At 42.5% G+C, this 17332-nt stretch overlaps 1 protein-coding gene across 1 annotated transcript in view; it reads left to right on the top strand.

The window, feature by feature from the left end:
* The window catches only part of SMARCC1 (SWI/SNF related, matrix associated, actin dependent regulator of chromatin subfamily c member 1), a 140953-nt gene that overhangs the window by 107445 nt on the left and 16176 nt on the right, over positions 1 to 17332 (top strand). Inside the window, exons 26-27 of the mRNA XM_040246890.1 lie at positions 2817 to 2951; positions 13289 to 13550. Of these exons, the coding sequence (XP_040102824.1) occupies positions 2817 to 2951; positions 13289 to 13550 (397 nt within the window). The remainder of the gene's footprint in view (positions 1 to 2816; positions 2952 to 13288; positions 13551 to 17332) is intronic.

The raw sequence follows: 17332 nt of genomic DNA, 5'->3' as shown, positions 1-17332 counted from the left end.
TTAGTACAACTTATCTAGCCTATCCAAGTTTTCTGTTATTCTTGTTTTTGTTCTTCTGAGTCTATAAACAGCTTTGTTATTAAGAGTTTTCCTTGATACATTTTAATTGTTTGTCACACTCTGACATGGAGTGGTAATTAGAGGTTCTAGAACTAGCTCCAAAACATGTAGAGTGGTTATGCTTTCTGGCTTTCCCCGTCCTTGCCAGATGAGGGGCTTTTGGGTGGAGAGATTAGCTTTTTCATCCCACCTACTGACAAGCTGTGGACTAACTCACCTGAAGAGTGGTGTGTGGGTGTGAGAAAGCACTGTTGGCCTAGTGCCGTCCATGCCTTCCATCTGGGTTTAGCTGGAAGAAACCATCCAGAACTACTGCTGGATAAACTTAGAAACTCCAGAAAATAGAGTATGTCCTCCTTTATCAGTAGCAGTAGGATGCAGTTCTCATAAGATAGCAGAAATCACTTTTTTTTTTAAGCCCACATAGACATTTACTTTGGAGAAGGCAGTGGCACCCCACTCCAGTACTCTTGCCTGGAGAATCCCATGGACGGAGGAGCCTGGTGGGCTGCAGTCCATGGGGTCAGGTCGCTAAGAGTCGGCCATGACTGAAATGACTTAGCAGTAGCAGCAGTAGACATTTACTACAGGTTTTTTTTCTACTGCCATGCCATACCCACCTACTTTAAAAAGGAGATTTGTCTTCATGGTAACTGGGTGTTAGTTTTAGGACGTCAGGAAGATTTTTTTTCTTATCCCTCAGAAATACTTCATAACTTGCTCCCTTATGCATCTTTTTCTCATTTTACATGAAGTTAACCAGAACACATTCTTGAATAGCATGTGTAGGATTTGGAGTCCTTGATTTTGGAAATTTGTCTTTATTTTGTACCTAATTAAGTTGTACTTGAAATTCTAGACTGAAGTTTATTATCTATTGAAATTTGGAAGGCATTTTTATCTTTGTTTTCAAAAATCTAGTTTTCCTTTTGAGAAGTCTAACATAGTCTGAATTTTCGTTTGTAACCTTTTTTTCTTTTTTGTCTGAAATTTTTTAGAATTTTCAGTCTTTTGTTCTTAAATCTCCAAAGTTCATTGTTGTGGATCTTTTTTTTTTAATGTTTATTTGCTTACCTGGTAATAATCCCTTTATGTTTAATAACTTGTGATCTTCAGTTTTGAGAGGAAATATTTTGCTATATTTATTTGCTAATGAGTGGGGATATCCCTAAGTTCCTCGGCTTCCCTTGCAGCTTAGCTGGTAAAGAATCCTCCTGCAATGCAGGAGACCTGGGTTCGATCCCTGGGTTGGGAAGATCCCATGGAGAAGGGAAAGGCTACCCACTCCAGTATTCTGGTCTGGAGAATTCTATGGACCATAGTCCATGGGTCGCAAAGAGTTGGACACAACTGAGTGACTTTAACTTTCATTTTCCCTAAGTTCCTGTATTACTCTCAAAAAAGTAGAACATTTTCTGCCAAAGCCAGCAGAGTTCTAGGATTCCCATTCTCATTTCAAAAAGCAAAACAAAACTAGAAACTGGTAACATTACTTGTGAAGGGAGAGACACAAATGAGAAGGAAAGTCACTTCTTACTTTACACCTCCTTGCATAGTGAATTTTATATCAGAAGTACAGAATTACAACACTGTCAATGATAGCAGACTTAGAATCATGTAATCTTTATTTTAACTTTTGGTATTATTGAGGCAGCTTAATATAGTTTAAGGAGGGAAACATGACCATTAATAGCTATAGATTCTTTCATAAAATCTTTCGCCTATACTTCTGAGTCTTCTTGCAGATAAGTCTCCAAAAGTATAAAACTGTTTTTCTTTATCAACTATAAAAGAATGAAATATAAGGCTCTTATTTAATCAGTGTTCTCTTTAGGTCCCCAAAACTATATTAAACTCCTTGTGCATGTTCACTCCTTCTAGATTTTATAAGAAATAGAGATCAGTAAGACAGCCACTCTGTGTTAATTCTCAAAACCTTGTGTAGAAGCAGGATAAACACACAAATTCAGCTGATAAAATAGTGGAAAATAGTGTTGGGGAGGTGTTGCTGTAACCTCTTGGATGGTGTCTGGAGAAGGTGGGACTGATCCTTTGCACATAGTCAGGACATTGGCCAAGTATAGGATCCTCGTCCTCTCTGGGTGATCCTCATCTTCTCTGAGTGATGTGGCATTTTCCTCTGGGTGCTGCTGAGTTGACAGAAAATGAGAATAGGACTCATTAGTCCTGTTGTAGGGAGTGAGTGATACATTCTTCCAGAATGTCTTCCTGTTTATCTTCAAACTAGGGGTGAAGTATTGTTCACCTCCTTTCCTCCCTGTTCCCAGTCGACCCTCACTAGGGGCTGTGTGTCTGCGTTTTGGGCGTTGAGGGAGACCACTGCTTGCCTGCCTCTGGACAGTTCCTGAGGAGGGAAGGGCAGAGTTACAGAGTGAGGGTTGGAGGCAGGCTCAGCGGCAGATGGGGAAGTGCCCTGCGGGCCTTTGTGTCCTTCTGTTTGCCCATCAAGGCCCTGATTCATTCTCCCTTCCCCGGTGGGTTCTTTGAAGAGTAGATTTTCATGGTAGAAGTTGCCTTTTAATCCTTAAAAAGTGTTGATTTATATCTGTTAAGTACTAGAAATTGAGGCATGGATAGTTGTTAAATAGAAATAAATGCTAGAAACTTACAAAGAGGGCATCTAGGACACCATTCTCAATTACATAATTCCCACTTTCAGTAGCAATTTCAGCATTGTCTTACTGTTTTCTAAGCAAATGTTTACCTGAATACTTCAAATGATTTCTTGCCCTTAGCACCTGGCTGCCGTGGAAGAGAGAAAGATCAAGTCTCTGGTAGCTCTTCTGGTTGAGACACAAATGAAGAAACTGGAGATTAAACTTCGACATTTTGAAGAACTAGAAACTATCATGGACAGAGAGAAAGAAGCTGTAAGTAATGGGAATTTTATAATGGCTTTTTGACAGTTAAGTTGGATCACTTTTCATAAAACACAAACGAAAGAAAATATGGTAACCTAATTTGTTGGTCTCCATCGCTATCATTTAACTTTTTCTGTATTTGCTTTGCTCTTTCAAAAGGATTATCAGTCAGTGATGGTAAATTAAAGGAAGTCTGAAAATAATTATCTAAACCTCAGCTTCTTACACTTCTTGGCTTTGCAGATACTTGACGGTATCATATTCTCCCTTCTTCAGTAGTCAGATCTTATACTTACTGTATTACCTATGTGTTAAGTTCCCTCTCTTCTATGGAGAGCCAGATCTAGAGGAGTAGTTAGAAGCAGCATTTTGTGGGGGTATACATTTCTGATATGCCCCAAACAGGACCAAGAGAATTACAGCAAAGGCCAAGAGTAAGAAGAGAAGCCACAAGAAGCAAGAAGCATAGAAGCAAGGGAACATTTGATTATCTGAAGGAACTTTTTTTTTTTTTTTTTTGAGAAACAGAGATGAAGTTCTCTGGAGAAGTTATTTTTGGATGAGTTGACCAGGAAAGGAATTGATGTCTTTTCTAAATAATGGCTAAGTTTGAGGATTTAGTAGTTAGGGATTTTTCGGGTTGTTTTGACTTTTTTGTGAGCATGCCATATGCTGGTTCTGTAAATGAGACAACCTTAAACCATTCCAGAATAGTTTTAATCTTAAGGATCCATTTGCCTCTGTTTAACTCTTTCTTTTTTGTCAGTCCAGGCAAGTCCTCTGGCAGATTCAGGTTGACTAGGCTCGGACACGACTGAGCGACTTCACTTTCACGCATTGGAGAAGGAAATGGCAACCCACTCCAGCATTCTTGCCTGGAGAATCCCAGGGACAGGGGAGCCTGGTGGGCTGCCGTCTATGGGGTCACACAGAGTCAGACACGACTGAGGCGACTTAGCAGCAGTAGCTCAGTAACTATCACAGTAGCCCATTTTCATTTCGTCCTAAGACTTGTTCTGCCTCTTATATTCTGGCCCCATGAGGAATAAGCTGCTTCGGTAACTACCCTGCCCACACCCTGTGCTTTCTTATCCCCAGCCCCGTAGCCCTGTTGGTATCTCTGACATCCCCTGCCCTCTCCTGTCCCAGGAGCTGCTGGCCACCCTGTCCCCTCTGCATCTCTGAGCACCAGCCATGCCGCCACACGCCAGATGAAGGCTTCCTTCATGGCTGTGTTCTCTTCCACCTGTGTGCACTTGCTTTTCCACCAACAAGGCGTTTTTCCTGCTCTTTGCCAACCTCCTGCACCTGTGGGTGACGTGTCCTCTGTCTCTGCTGCTGTGGCAGCCTAACAGAGCACTTGCTGTATTGTAAATGCTAGTTCATGCACGCGACTCCCTTACCAGAGTGTATACTCTTTCTTGAGTGTCTCCGTTCACATACCACTGGCACATTGTGGGTGCTTGTGTAAGTGTCTGTCGAATGAACGCATCAGTGTCAGAAGCTGGGAAAGTGGAAAAGAAAGTTTAACTTTGGGGACTTGACTTTAGTTTAACAGGGAAGACAGAGACCAGGTGACAGTACTGTGTGTTCAGTTCCTATGGGAACATACCTGGAAGATGCGGAGAGGATGCTCGAGAAAACCTCCAAGAGGGGAGCTGGAACTTTGAAGAATGAGTGGTTGTGTTTATCTTACCCTAAGAAGCTGTCATGGGGCTCTTTTCTAAGCTTTAAAAATAAAACACTTTATCTTCAGAGGGTGAGCCTGTGGATGCATCACTCTTAAACCCCCTAGTGGAAGACTGTGTCCCCTGGAATGGCAGAGCCCTCAGTCCCTCCTTGGTTCTCTCCATGGATTCTCAGACATCTGGGGGTAGTGTGTGATGGTTCTTAGCCCTTCCAAATTTTCCTTGTGCTCTGGAGTTTTAATAGTTATTTATCTCAAATTAACTGCTCTGTGTTTTTCTTATTTGAATCTTTTTTTAATGTTAAATTCTAATTGAGCTCATAAAACATTTTACAGAATAGTCTGAATAAAAAAGCACAACCAAAAACATGGGTAAACATTCTGCTGAATCTTTTTCACCACACAAGGTTGCTCTTCTCAGATCCTTTGGTGATCAGCCTGTCTTTTGTAAATCAACATTTGGGGCAGAAAAGTTTATTGTGTAAGACAGTCCCTAGCCCTAGGCACTGAATGTCAGTAACATATCTGTATTAGTTACTGCTATGTAAAAAATTACCCCAAAGCAGTGACTGAAAACAGTGCCTCACACACTTCTTAGGGGTTAGGAATCTGAGAGCAGCTTTTCTGAGTGCATCAGGCTCAGGGTCTCTGATTACGCTGCCCTCTTCGTAAGGCTCAGCTGGGGCTGGTAGACACACCTCCAGGCTTGTTCACGTGGCTGTGGGCAGGAGACTTCAGTCCCTTACTGCATGGGCTTCTCCATAGTGTTCCTCGTGAAGTGGCTTCCCTTCTTAGAGCAGGTGACTGGAAAGAGCTGTAAAAGAGCAGCCAAACTGGAAGCCGCAGTATCTTTTATAACCTCAATTTGTCAGTCACAGCCCTGTGCTTCTGGCCTGGGGGTGCCGTAGGTTGGCAGGGCTCAGTGGGCAAGGCCTTAGTGTTAGGAAGCAGGGTCATAGGGGCCCACTTGGAGGCTTGCTGTCATAACAGCCAGAACGTCCTCCAAACTGTAAAATGGCTCCCATTCATTCCATGCGTAGTAAGACATGCTCTATTTTTCTCCTGTTATCCTGTGGGCGAGCAAAGCCTTGGCTATTTCCTGCTGATGATTCCTGTCCTCCCAGGCCTATTGTGAAGATTAAATGAGAGAACTGTGGCATGTGCTTAGCACACTGCCTAGAACACAGAGTAAGTGTTCGATAAATATTTATATGCCCCCTTTGTGAAAATCAATTATCAAGAATTATAGATTAAATTGTTAATATTTATAAGCCTTTGCTTACTTTATGAACATTTAGAATCCAGCAGGGATGCTAGGCGAGAGTGTGAGGCTATTTCTGGTTAACTCTTCTCATAGACAAAGGTTCTAGAGCTTGAACAGATCACACAGTTCATAAATGACAGAGCTGGGTCTCAAACATATGTTAGTTCAGCTCTGTGTTTTAATCTATTACTTCATAATTTGTAAGGAAATGAGCCATTCTTACCTCTTTTTCACCCGAAGACGGAGATATGCAGGGTTTTAACAAGCCCCTGTTATGACTCGTGAAAGTTGAAATTGAGAAGAGCGGTCAGCTGAGTTGGGAGCAGCATGTTACAACCCACGGCCTAGTGCTCTGGCCCCAGCTCTCAGTGCGCTGTCAGTCCGATCCTGCTCATCTCTGCCTACTGATCAGTAGCTTCAGGACATACTTTTTTGAATTAAACATTTGGTTTTGTTTATGTAGCAATAGGTTTCAAAAATCTTTTTTTAGACTTTCAGAATCAGGTATGAAATTTCTTCTAATAACTTAAAAATCATGTTCTTTTGAGTCTTACTGAGAAATTAAGAATAAGGCTGTTAACAACTCAGTATCTTGTGTAGATATTATGAATACAGCCATAATTAGAGCTCAGTAGTTTTGTTACAGCCTGTTCATAAAATACTGGTACAGGAGGAAGGTAGTTAGGGAATATACAGAGTTTGTCTGGGAACTGACAAGATGAAAACTACTGACCCCAGTTAAGGTGAGGATGCTGAGCTGGCCCTGGGTTAGAAACTCAGAGAGTCTGCCCAACTGTGCAGCGCTCCATGCCAAACCGATGGCACACGTCATTCAAGGGAACAGGTGACAGACATGGGCTGTGTTGCAGGTTGGAGAGAGCTGGAGGGCCTGGGCCCTACCTACAGCATTCTTACTTGAATTAAAGGGGAGGAAATACGTGGAGGCCTATGAGGATCTGTGTCTTGATTTCTTATATAGCCTCTGGACTTGATCCTCTCATTTGGCTAGGTATAGAAATCGTGTACCTTCTGAAAAAGAGACATTGTAGGAAGCTGTGAGAAACCTTCAGGAAGTGAGAGAGTAGAGGAGAGATTGACACAAAGATACCGCGTGAGGTAATGAGGCCAAGGGAATTCAGCGGAGACTATAAAGTAAAAATTCATGTTGGCAACACAAATTGTCTGATCATAGTTGTTTCAGTCATGGCTTTCTCAGGCAAACATATCTTGTTTATTTCTATGAGATTTAGAAATTCTGCCATTTGAGGAAGTCAGGTCATCCGTTTGGCGTGGAAGGCTGCACAGTGGGGTAGACTCTCTGAGTTTCTAACCCAGGGCCAGCTCAGCATCCTCACCTTAACTGGGGTCAGTAGTTTTCATCTTGTCAGTTCCCAGACAAACTGTATATTCCCTAACTACCTATTTTTATTTCACCTGAGCTCTGCACGCCTTGGCCAGAGAGCCTGCATCCCACCCCAGGAAGTACAGACTTTGGCCCTGGGGGCACCTGACACGTTCCCATCAAGTACCTAAAAAATCTTACAGGAAGACTGTGGCTAGAGCATACAGTACACCACCCAGCCACATGTATTACCTTACAGGAAGGGAAGGAGTGTGGGGAGAGATGCTGCAGTTAAAGGTACATTTTAAGTTTTAATGGTGCCAGTAGTTAAGTTTGAAAGAACTGGGAGCTTGACTTTCAAGGTAGTTAAAATGTGGTTAAATAGTTGCCAACTTGAAAGGTCATCCATGAGCTAAAAAATGGGACAGTTTCAGGATTGCCTCCTATTGTCAAGGAGATCTTTCTCGTAGAGGAAGGACTGATCTGAGCTGGTTATTTTTTTAAAAAATGGTCCAAATCCAAAACTGTGAAGAGGAAGGTGTGATTGCTAAGGAGACCAAGAGTCTCCTTAGACTACTTAGATCTACTGCCTAGATCTGGCAGTATTCATGGCATAGACAGTGGATTACGTTCATTTGTTCATTTAGCAAGTGTTATTGAACACCTACTTTGTTCTAGGCATGTTATGTACTGTGGATACACTGGTGAATAAAACTGTTTGCCTTACTTAGTAGACCGTAAATATTAATGAAGGATGCTAGATGCCGTGTGCTGTATATTTGTACGCATGTGTATTACCGTGTATGTATACATACCATTATGTTTCAGGATGGGTAGATGAGACTGGGAGAGGCAAGGGAAGGGTTTGCGTATTAACTGATGTCATCTGAGTAGGCCTTGGCAAACTGACAGTTGGGTGAATGTCTTCAAGGCCTAGAAACAGCCAGTATCAGAGACTCTTGAGGCTGGAGCGTGACTGACATGTTTGAAACTAAGGAGTAGGCGGGTGGGCGGGAGTTAGGAGGAGGAAACAGCATGAAGTCAGGGACAATGGTGCTCTAATCACAGAAGTCTCTTATGACAAATTAAGGAAAAATTAGCAAAAAAAGTTAATTTTATACTGCCGCAGAAGAATAGTTTCCTGTGTATTTGTAGTGACAGTAGTTCATCTCTGTGCGTGTGTTGTGCTAAGTCACTTCAGTTGGATCCAACGCTGTGACCCTAGAGTTGGACGTGGGACTGCAGTCTGCCAGGCTCCTCTGTCCATGAGGTTCTCCAGGCACGGATACTGGAGTGAGTGGCCATGCCCTTCTCCAGGGGATTTTCCTAGCCCAGGGATCAAACCCAGATCTCCTGCGGCTACTGCATTGCAGGCGGTTTCTTCATACCTCTGAGCCACTGGGGTAGCCCCCTTTCATCTTTGTACTGCCTGTCATGTAATTGAATCTAAAGGTAGACAGGCAATGTGACATTATGGATAGTTTTATCTTAGATTAAGAAAGCTATACTTAGAAGCGAGTTTACTTGAAAAGACCTAGGGCTTCAGACGGCAGGCACTTACAAGGACACTACAGGTGACCGGTCACAAAAATGATGTCAGCTCTGCTTTGGGATTTCCACCTCCAGAAGCGGGTGTGGAAGCAGAAAGATGCAGTTGAGTTGTTTTGTTTTTCCAGAGGTGTACAAAGGAATGATTATGCCTGCTTATTTCTTAAGTGGATTTCTGTTCATTGATATCAAACCTTTCAAAGGAAGGTGTGTTTGTTTACTTCAGTTCTGAGGCCAACTAGTCAGTCTTCAAGGCTCTGCCACTACCCTTGGCAGTGTAGATGGATTTTTGAGGCCGCTGCTTTCTTTTACTCTTTCCCACCCCTCCTTCCTGTTCTATGCAAATGAAGCTGGGAGAGCCGCTCTGTGTGAACTTCAGCTGCAGTTGCAGCTGTGTGTGCGTTTGGGGTCTTGTTGTAGAAAAGTGCTCTGTTGTGTTCCGGTTCTGCTTGGATTTGCTGCTTTATATATACACAGCGTCGGAATGAAGAGGGAGAGGAAGGCAGAGTTTGAATGCTCTGGGGGTCGGGGATGTCTTCAGATCAGAGCCACAGGCAGCTTTGTATGATACTGGGTTCCCTAGACCCATATTGGAGCCGCGAAAGAAAGTGAACAGATTCATTAGCTCCCTGTTTACAGGAGTAATCTACACTATTTGGCTTAGCTGTGGGGACTTATCTATAGTCTTTGATCATAGAAAAAGGAGAAAAGAAAGTCAGGTTATCCGAAGCATGTTACTTGGTCAGTTTTAGTGTTCTGTTTTGTGATTACACAAATAATATGAATACATTAAAAAATGACTTCAAATTTATTCCTAGGAATAATCACTGTTAATAATTTAGTGTCTTCCAGAACATTTTCAATGAGTAGATAATGTTTGTATGTGACCACAAAGTGTTTTTATATATATATATATATAATTGATAGAAATATTATTATTGCAACTTGTTTCTTCTCTGGTCAGTGTATCTCAGACATAAATGTACATCAAAAATAATACATTAATGAGTATCCTTGTACAAATATATATACAGTTTTCTAGCACAGATGTCGTCATATAGAATCTCTGGATTATTGGTTTTGTGAATTTCAAATTTGCTCAGAACTATTGTACTCTCCTCAAAAATTCACAGTTCACATTCACATTTGATTGCCACAGAAGTGGCGGTTAGATTGAGTAACAGTCGTGGCGCTAGTGGTAAAGAACCCACCTGCCAGGGCAGGTTAGATGTAAGAGATGTTCGATCCCTGGGTTGGGAAGATCACCTGGAGGAGGGCACGGCAACCCACTCCAGTGTCCCTGCCTGGGGAATCCCATGAACAGAGGAGCCTGGCGGGCTACAGTTCATAGAGCCACATAGAGTCGGACACAACTGAAGCAACTTTAGCATGCAGGCAGCAATAGTCAGTTACGTGTAACAAGAGAGATTCCTTTTGTATGGTGGGGCCCAGTATGTGTCCATAAGCTCTGCTGCAGGCTCCCCAGAACAGAAGTGGTCCTCGTGGAGCCAGCTGGTAACCTGCCGTGAACATTGCTCTCACTTCACAGGAGCTGTTCGTTGCACATTTAATCTAAAGCTTAAATTGGGTTCTTTGCAGGTGTGTGTGTATGTGTATATATGTGTCTGTGTATATTTAATCACATCCTTTTTAATTCTTCTAATTATCATTAATTACTTTGTATGTTTTGAAGTGATAATTAAAGCTCATGAGAAAATAGTATAATTGAGGTCAGTTCATTTTAGACAAGGACTGGACTCCCCTGGTGGCACAGATGGTAAAGCACCGTCTGCCTACTATGTGGGAGACCGGGGTTCAATCCCTGGGTCGGGAAGATCTCCTGGAGAAGGAAATGGCAACCCACTCCAGTATTCTTACCTGGAAAACCCCATGGATGGAGGAACCTGGCAGGCTACAGTCCATGGGGTTGCAAAGAGTCAGATGACTGAGCAACTTCACTAGACAAAGAAGGTGGGGCAGATTTTTCTCTTCAAGATTAATACTTTGATACTAAGGTCAGCTCCTGAAGAAAGGCTAGTTTGATTTAAAAACAAACAAACACCGAGATAGGTAAAATTTCCCTTCAGAGACACAAAATCTCCCTCCAGTAACAGTTCAGCTTTTTATAAAGCAGATCTTGACCTATATTCTAGAGTTCTTACATAACTGCAGGACTTCAGCCAAGCTGTCCAGAGCAGTAGTGGCTCAACAGGAATGTAGGTTGAGGTCCTTTTCTGGCAACCTTGTAAGTCTAACTTCAGGGTAGTGCTAAATTTCCTGGAAAGAATGGTTAGAAGAAAGCAAAACCTAGGATTTATGGTCAGAATCTTTAGATTTCTCTCTCTCTCTTTTTTTTTTTGGATTTACCTTTTACCTCCATTATCTCACTGATTAGTCATCTTGCAGAGCTGGACTTCCAGAGGATTCTCTGGCTGTTGAGAATTTTGTTCTCTTACAGCTCCCTTCCAATTCTGAAAAGAAGGGTATGTTACTGAGCCGGCTCCTGCCTCTTCCGGTCACTGTTAGGAAGAGTTCCCACCAGCCTGTTAGACCGTGGTAGCAGTAGCACCCTGTCTCCTCTCTCCTGATCACCCTCTACTGCTGCTAAGTCGCTTCAGTCGTGTCCAACTCTGTGCGACCCCATAGACGGCAGCCCACCAGGCTCCCCTGTCCCTGGGATTCTCCAGGCAAGAACACTGGAGTGGGTTGCCCTGTCCTTCTCCAGTGCATGAAAGTGAGAAGTGAAAGTGGAGTTCGCTCAGTTGTGTCTGACCCTCAACGACCCCATGGACTGCAGCCTACCAGGCTCCTCCGTCCATGGGATTTTCCAAACAAGAGTACTGGAGTGGGGTGCCATCGCCTTCTCCACCTGATCACTCTCAACCACTCATAGAATCCTTTTGTTTCAGATCTCCATCTCCCAAGGGAGACTCTCTGCAAGCCAGCTAAACACACTCATGGTATAAGTGTTGCCATCTGTTCTCTCCCTTTCTTCTCCTTCTCACCTGGCCATGCTGGTTGTCTTCATGCTGTGTCCACGGCCTGTCTTCCCACACCCAGTCCATCTGTGGATGTTCCCTCCTAGCTAACTCCTGACAGCCAGTGAAGCTTCTCACTAGGCTCCTCAGGGACTTCTCCCCAAGCTGCTCTCTGCTAAGAGCCCAGATTCGCAAGCAAATACTCATGCATATTCTACCTAGATTTTGCTAATGATAGTATGTAGTATTTATCTATAAAAACTGACTGCTCCTGAAAGCCAAAACGTTACATTTCCTTACCTTGGAGTAGTTATATTGCTCTCCAACAGCAATATAGTGAGCCATATATTTAATTTAAAATTTTCTAGTAGCCACATTAAAAAAAATCATAAAGATATTTTGCTTAATGCAATATACGTATGTTATTCTTAATGTAATCAGTACGAAAAATTAATTTTTTTCAGATTTCAAAATTCAGTGCAGATGTTACATTGGTAGTACATCTCAGATTAGCCACATTTCAAGTGCCCAAGAGCCATTGTGGCTGCTATAGAAATGCCTCCCAGTGAATAAGATCTTGCTCTCGAAAATGGTGGGATAGAACATTATAGAGTAGAAATAGATCAAACCCTCCTTATGATCTTTATAATGCTTACTTCTAGAAACCTGAATTTTTATTTTTGTTCATGTTAAAGATGATTTTTCTCTGTCAGCTCTGGGTTTAAATTAATTTTGATGCCTTTTAAGGTGACCACCCATTCTGTGCTACTGTTTGGCATAGGGTTTCTGAATTTTCTAGCACATATAATAACTTACTTTTCATGTATTTATAATAATGTATTTATTATTTATTTATAGTAACTTCTCTTATTTCTCTGTATTTTAATTTGGGTCCCATAAAGATTATCTTGAATACTGAAATGCTTATATTCTTCAGACCACAAGTGATGTAAATTTTTATTTAGACTTTGAAAATATGCTTTGAATGTGTCACCCAGTATAATTTTGGCTACTTGGAAGCTAAGATTTACAGTGGCAGTGCCAAAGTTCCATCTAGAAGATGTGTATCTTTTCAGCTAAGGCCACGTCCACTCGTGCAGAGGATTTAACTGTGATGTCACATTCTAAAATAGTAGCCAAAGAAGAGAGCACCTAAAATGGTTGGACTTGAAATACTAGTATCTTAAGGAACTATCAAGAGGACAAGAGATGCTTGTGTCACCTGAGAGAGTAAGGCAGTCATGGAAGCTATTTTTTAAATATCTGAGGGCCTGCCAACAGAGGGATTTCCTGTGCACTGAGTACAGTTGCCCCACATGGGGTGAAGGTTCCAAGGAAAGGCAAATCTTACACTTAACATAGAGAAAAGCTTGACTTCAGTGCTCCTCAAGAAGCAGTGCCTTTTCTCTAACTGTGGTGGTTGCAGGAGAGGAGGTAATGAGGTTTGGGGAACTTCGGCACTGTGTGGAATCCAATCCTGAGAGCCTCTCCTGGTGTCATTTCTCTTCCCCTTTCTTTTCTTAACAGTTAGAACAACAGAGACAGCAGTTGCTTACAGAGCGCCAGAACTTCCACATGGAGCAGCTGAAATATGCTGAGTTGCGAGCCCGACAGCAAATGGAACAGCAGCAGCACGGGCCGAACCCTCAACAGGCACACCAGCACTCAGGAGGACCTGGCCTGGCGCCGCTGGGAGCAGCGGGACATCCCGGCATGATGCCTCATCAGCAGCCCCCTCCCTACCCTCTGATCCACCACCAGATGCCGCCGCCTCATCCACCCCAGCCAGGTGAGAGGAAGCTCTGCTCACAGATGCGGCTGGGCTCATCCCTGTGCTCGGAGCATCAGAGGGTCAGACCTCACTTTTGGGGATTTCTGACTGAGACTGGGCAGCATGTCCATCGTCATCCAGGACGTGGTAGACAAGTGAATCTGGCTTTGTAGCCATCAGCACATGAAGCCTGCTGGGTTCTCTTTCCAGGGTCCTCTTGGCATGATGCCTTTTTCTTGGATAGGTCGCCAGTATATCCCAGAAGTTCCTTAAAAATCCATCCTCGGATTGTCTATGCTGTTTTTTTAATTGACATTTCAAAGATAGACATGAAAAGTACAGTGATCTCGTACGATGCATTTTCAGTGATCATCACCTTTCTGCCATTCTTAGCTTTTTGTTGTAGAAATCTCCTGTAGGTGAAAGTAGAATAGTGTAATAAGCCCCCAAATACCTGTGGCACAGCTTCACTTCATGTGTTGAAGAAATCTAGGTCTTGCGCCTGTGGCTGTGCCTGATTGTGCACTCAAGGTGCATGGTGTCATTTCGCATGGCCTTCTCCCCTCTTTCCTCCTTCCACACATCTCCCATAAATAAACCACAGGATGGTGCTGGATATTTTCGCAGGTTTAGGGTCACTTTGGGGATGCAGACATTTTTCCTGTGGTGTCCGTTCTCTCTCGGTGACATTCAGGTTTGCCAGTGGTTTTGGTGTTCCTAAGTTCCCCATTAAATGACTCACTTAAGATTTCACCTGCCAATGAGAATTGCTTCCTAGATCAGTTATTTCATCAGGTGTTGCAAAATGTAAGATTTCTGAATTTATTGTCCTTTCTGCCTTTATTTATTTATATTCAGTGATTTGTTAGCAGTGATTCTTTTGTTAAAAAAGCTTTTCTTCACCAGTCATTTTATTACCCTGAAAATCAGTCCTTGCAAGAAAGCCTGGATAAATGCTTCATTCTTTCCCTTTATTTATCAGTCATCTGAATAATGAGTCCTCCCTCCTCCCCCAAGCCACCCCTCCACTCCCCCAGAAAGAGTCTCCAAAGGTGACCCATAAGGATTTTTCTGTTGCGTGTGTATGCTTTTAGTATTGTGAATTTGTATGTCCTGCATTTTTATGTGTTTCAATGTTATGGACCTTACTCATTTTCATTCTGAAATTGTCCCATCTTTTAGTTCATGGGTGCCCTTCAAGTTGGCAGCTTTTCACCACCTTGAAAGTCGAGCTCACAGTTCTTTCAAACTTAACTACTGGCACCATTAAAACTTAAAATGTACCTTTAACTGCAGCATCTCTCCCCACACTCCTTCCCTTCCTGTAAGGTAATACATGTGGCTGGGTGGTGTACTGTATGCTCTAGCAAGTCTTCCTGTAAGGTTTTTTAGGTACTTGATGGGAACGTGTCAGGTGCCCCCAGGGCCAAAGTCTGTACTTCCTGGGGTGGGATGCAGGCTCTCTGGCCAAGGCGTGCAGAGCTCAGGTGAAATAAAAATAGAAAGACCCTTGGAAGCCTGAGAAGATTCTCATTGTTACTAATGTCAGTTGACCTGACTTCCTCAAATGGCCGAATTTCTAAATCTCATAGAAATAAAAAAGGTATGTTTGCCTGGGGAAGCCATGACTGAAACAACTACGATCTGACAGTTTGTGTTACCAACATGAATTTTTCCTTTACAGCCCCAGACATGTTTAGGCATTAGTTTTTATTGGCTTGACCCAAAAATGGGGCTTTCTCTCTCGCTCTTTCTCTCTCTTTCACACACACACAGATTGCAGTTGTGGAGTTTACTACCACCATTAGACTTACTGCTTGATCTATATGACATTTGTGAAGATAGTTTCAGAAGTCTGCCAGGCTCAGACACAGGATTGCTTTACTTCTCAGTCCTTCAAGCAGACAGAGTGGGCCTTAAAATCTAATTTTCTAACATGCTAAAAGCTATCAATGCTTAACAGAATGATGATCCCAAAGTGATTTTTTTTTCAAAAACAGTTACTTTAAATTTTTCTTTAAACTCTTGGGGTAAATGTTTAAGAGGAGGTTTGCTGTGGCATTTGTTCTTAATGGTGTTGAAGCATTGCCATCCGCAGTAACTATTCACAGAATTTCTCAGGAAGTTCTCCACCATCCGATTTAGAAAAAGTATCCTTCTGCCTTTTTTTCTAAATTACATCCTGGTGAGAACAGGTGTTTGTGTGCCAGGCCCTTCACCCACAGTATTTTTACTTACTTCTCACTGTCTTCCCTTCAGAAGGGAAGAACTACTACGTCAGGGCTGTGTTGCCTTGCCGCACGGTGGAGCCAGGCTTCCTGCCGGACTCCCTCTTATTGCAAAGTGATATCACGATGCCCCTTCCTGTGATGGAGGACCAAGGGGATTGGTAACAGACTCAGATACAGCTATATTCTTTCAGGGAGACAGTGGCGAAAAATTAGAGTTTGTAAAATAGTCTGAAGAATACAGATAGGTTATGTTTCTCTTTTTACTTAGAGAAATAGGCTTTTCTTTAGTGAATTTGGAAGAAAAGGATCATTGTGTGTGTAATGAGAGTGTTTTTGTGTCAAGCTGTTCTCTCCTTGCCATGTGGTATGTGAGAGCTTAGTTCCCCAACCAGGGATCGCACCCACATCCCCTGCAGTGGAAGTGCGAAGTCTTAATCACTGAACTGCCAAGAAAGTCCCTCTTTTCTTGAAAGTTTTTTTATTGCAATGTAACATACATATGAAAAAATATACTAGCCCTAGTAAATGCTTGATGATTTTTAACCAAGAGAAAGTACCTTCGTAACCAACACTCAGAAGACCCCTCATGAAGTCAAACACCATAGACCAGTTGGGCTGGTGGTGAATGATGCCTGGATGGGCTCTCGTGCTGGTTGTTGTCGGTTTGGCTTCTTTCACTCGACACTGCGGATGTGAAATGCAGCTGCATCATCACGACTGGTCATAGGTTTGCTCTTTCTTCTTCCTGCATGTATTCCACTGTGTGGCTCTGCCGTGATTTATTATATACCATGATCCATTCTCCTGTTGATGGATGCTCGGTTCTTTTCCATTTTAGTTATTAGAAATAGTGCTGCTGTGAACATGCACGCGCCCTTGTCTTTTCAAAGCATTAGTATACATTTCTGTTGTGTGCGCCCTGAAGTAGTGAAATTTGTCATGTGCCTAGAATGAGTCTTGGGAAATCCATGTATTCACATTAGTTGATGCTGCCAAAATTTTGCCAAAATGGTAATGCCAGTTTACATTCTCTCCCTTAGGGTACAAGAGTTCTACCACCTCAAGGTGGTCGTTTTCCATAGTTTACCCTTTTGGGGGGTTGCTTTGGAGTTTGAATATAAAAATCAGATGTGTTAGAAAGTAAAATTATGAATAATAAATTGAACCCACTAATTAAAAGCTAACTTAATATTAACAGTTCAGAAAAGACTGGTTTTAACAGCTAAGTCTGGTACACCAGATTCTCGAAACTGGCTAAAGGGGCTTTTTATATTAAGGCAAGCGAGGGAGTCTGTAATATTTTAGGTGGAGAACAACTTTAGTCTCTTATTTGTCACAGGTGTAAGTTCATAACTGTGAATATAGTCCTTCTGACTAATATTTCCTAGGTTTAGAAAAGTTAGCAGGCCACAACATTTATGTTATAAGCTGGGGGTAATTATCCAGGTCAGTAGACTAGCTTTTGGTATTTGGCCAGATTTTGTGATGTGTGAAGGAAGGAGAAAAATCAGCCTCTAAAAACCAGCAAAGTTGGGAAAGTGGTGAAAGGTGGTCAAGTGGTGAATTTGT

The sequence above is a fragment of the Oryx dammah genome, unplaced genomic scaffold, assembly GCF_014754425.2.
Source record: "Oryx dammah isolate SB20612 unplaced genomic scaffold, SCBI_Odam_1.1 HiC_scaffold_9, whole genome shotgun sequence".
NCBI lineage: Eukaryota > Metazoa > Chordata > Mammalia > Artiodactyla > Bovidae > Oryx > Oryx dammah.
This window is presented reverse-complemented; position numbering and strand designations above follow the sequence as displayed.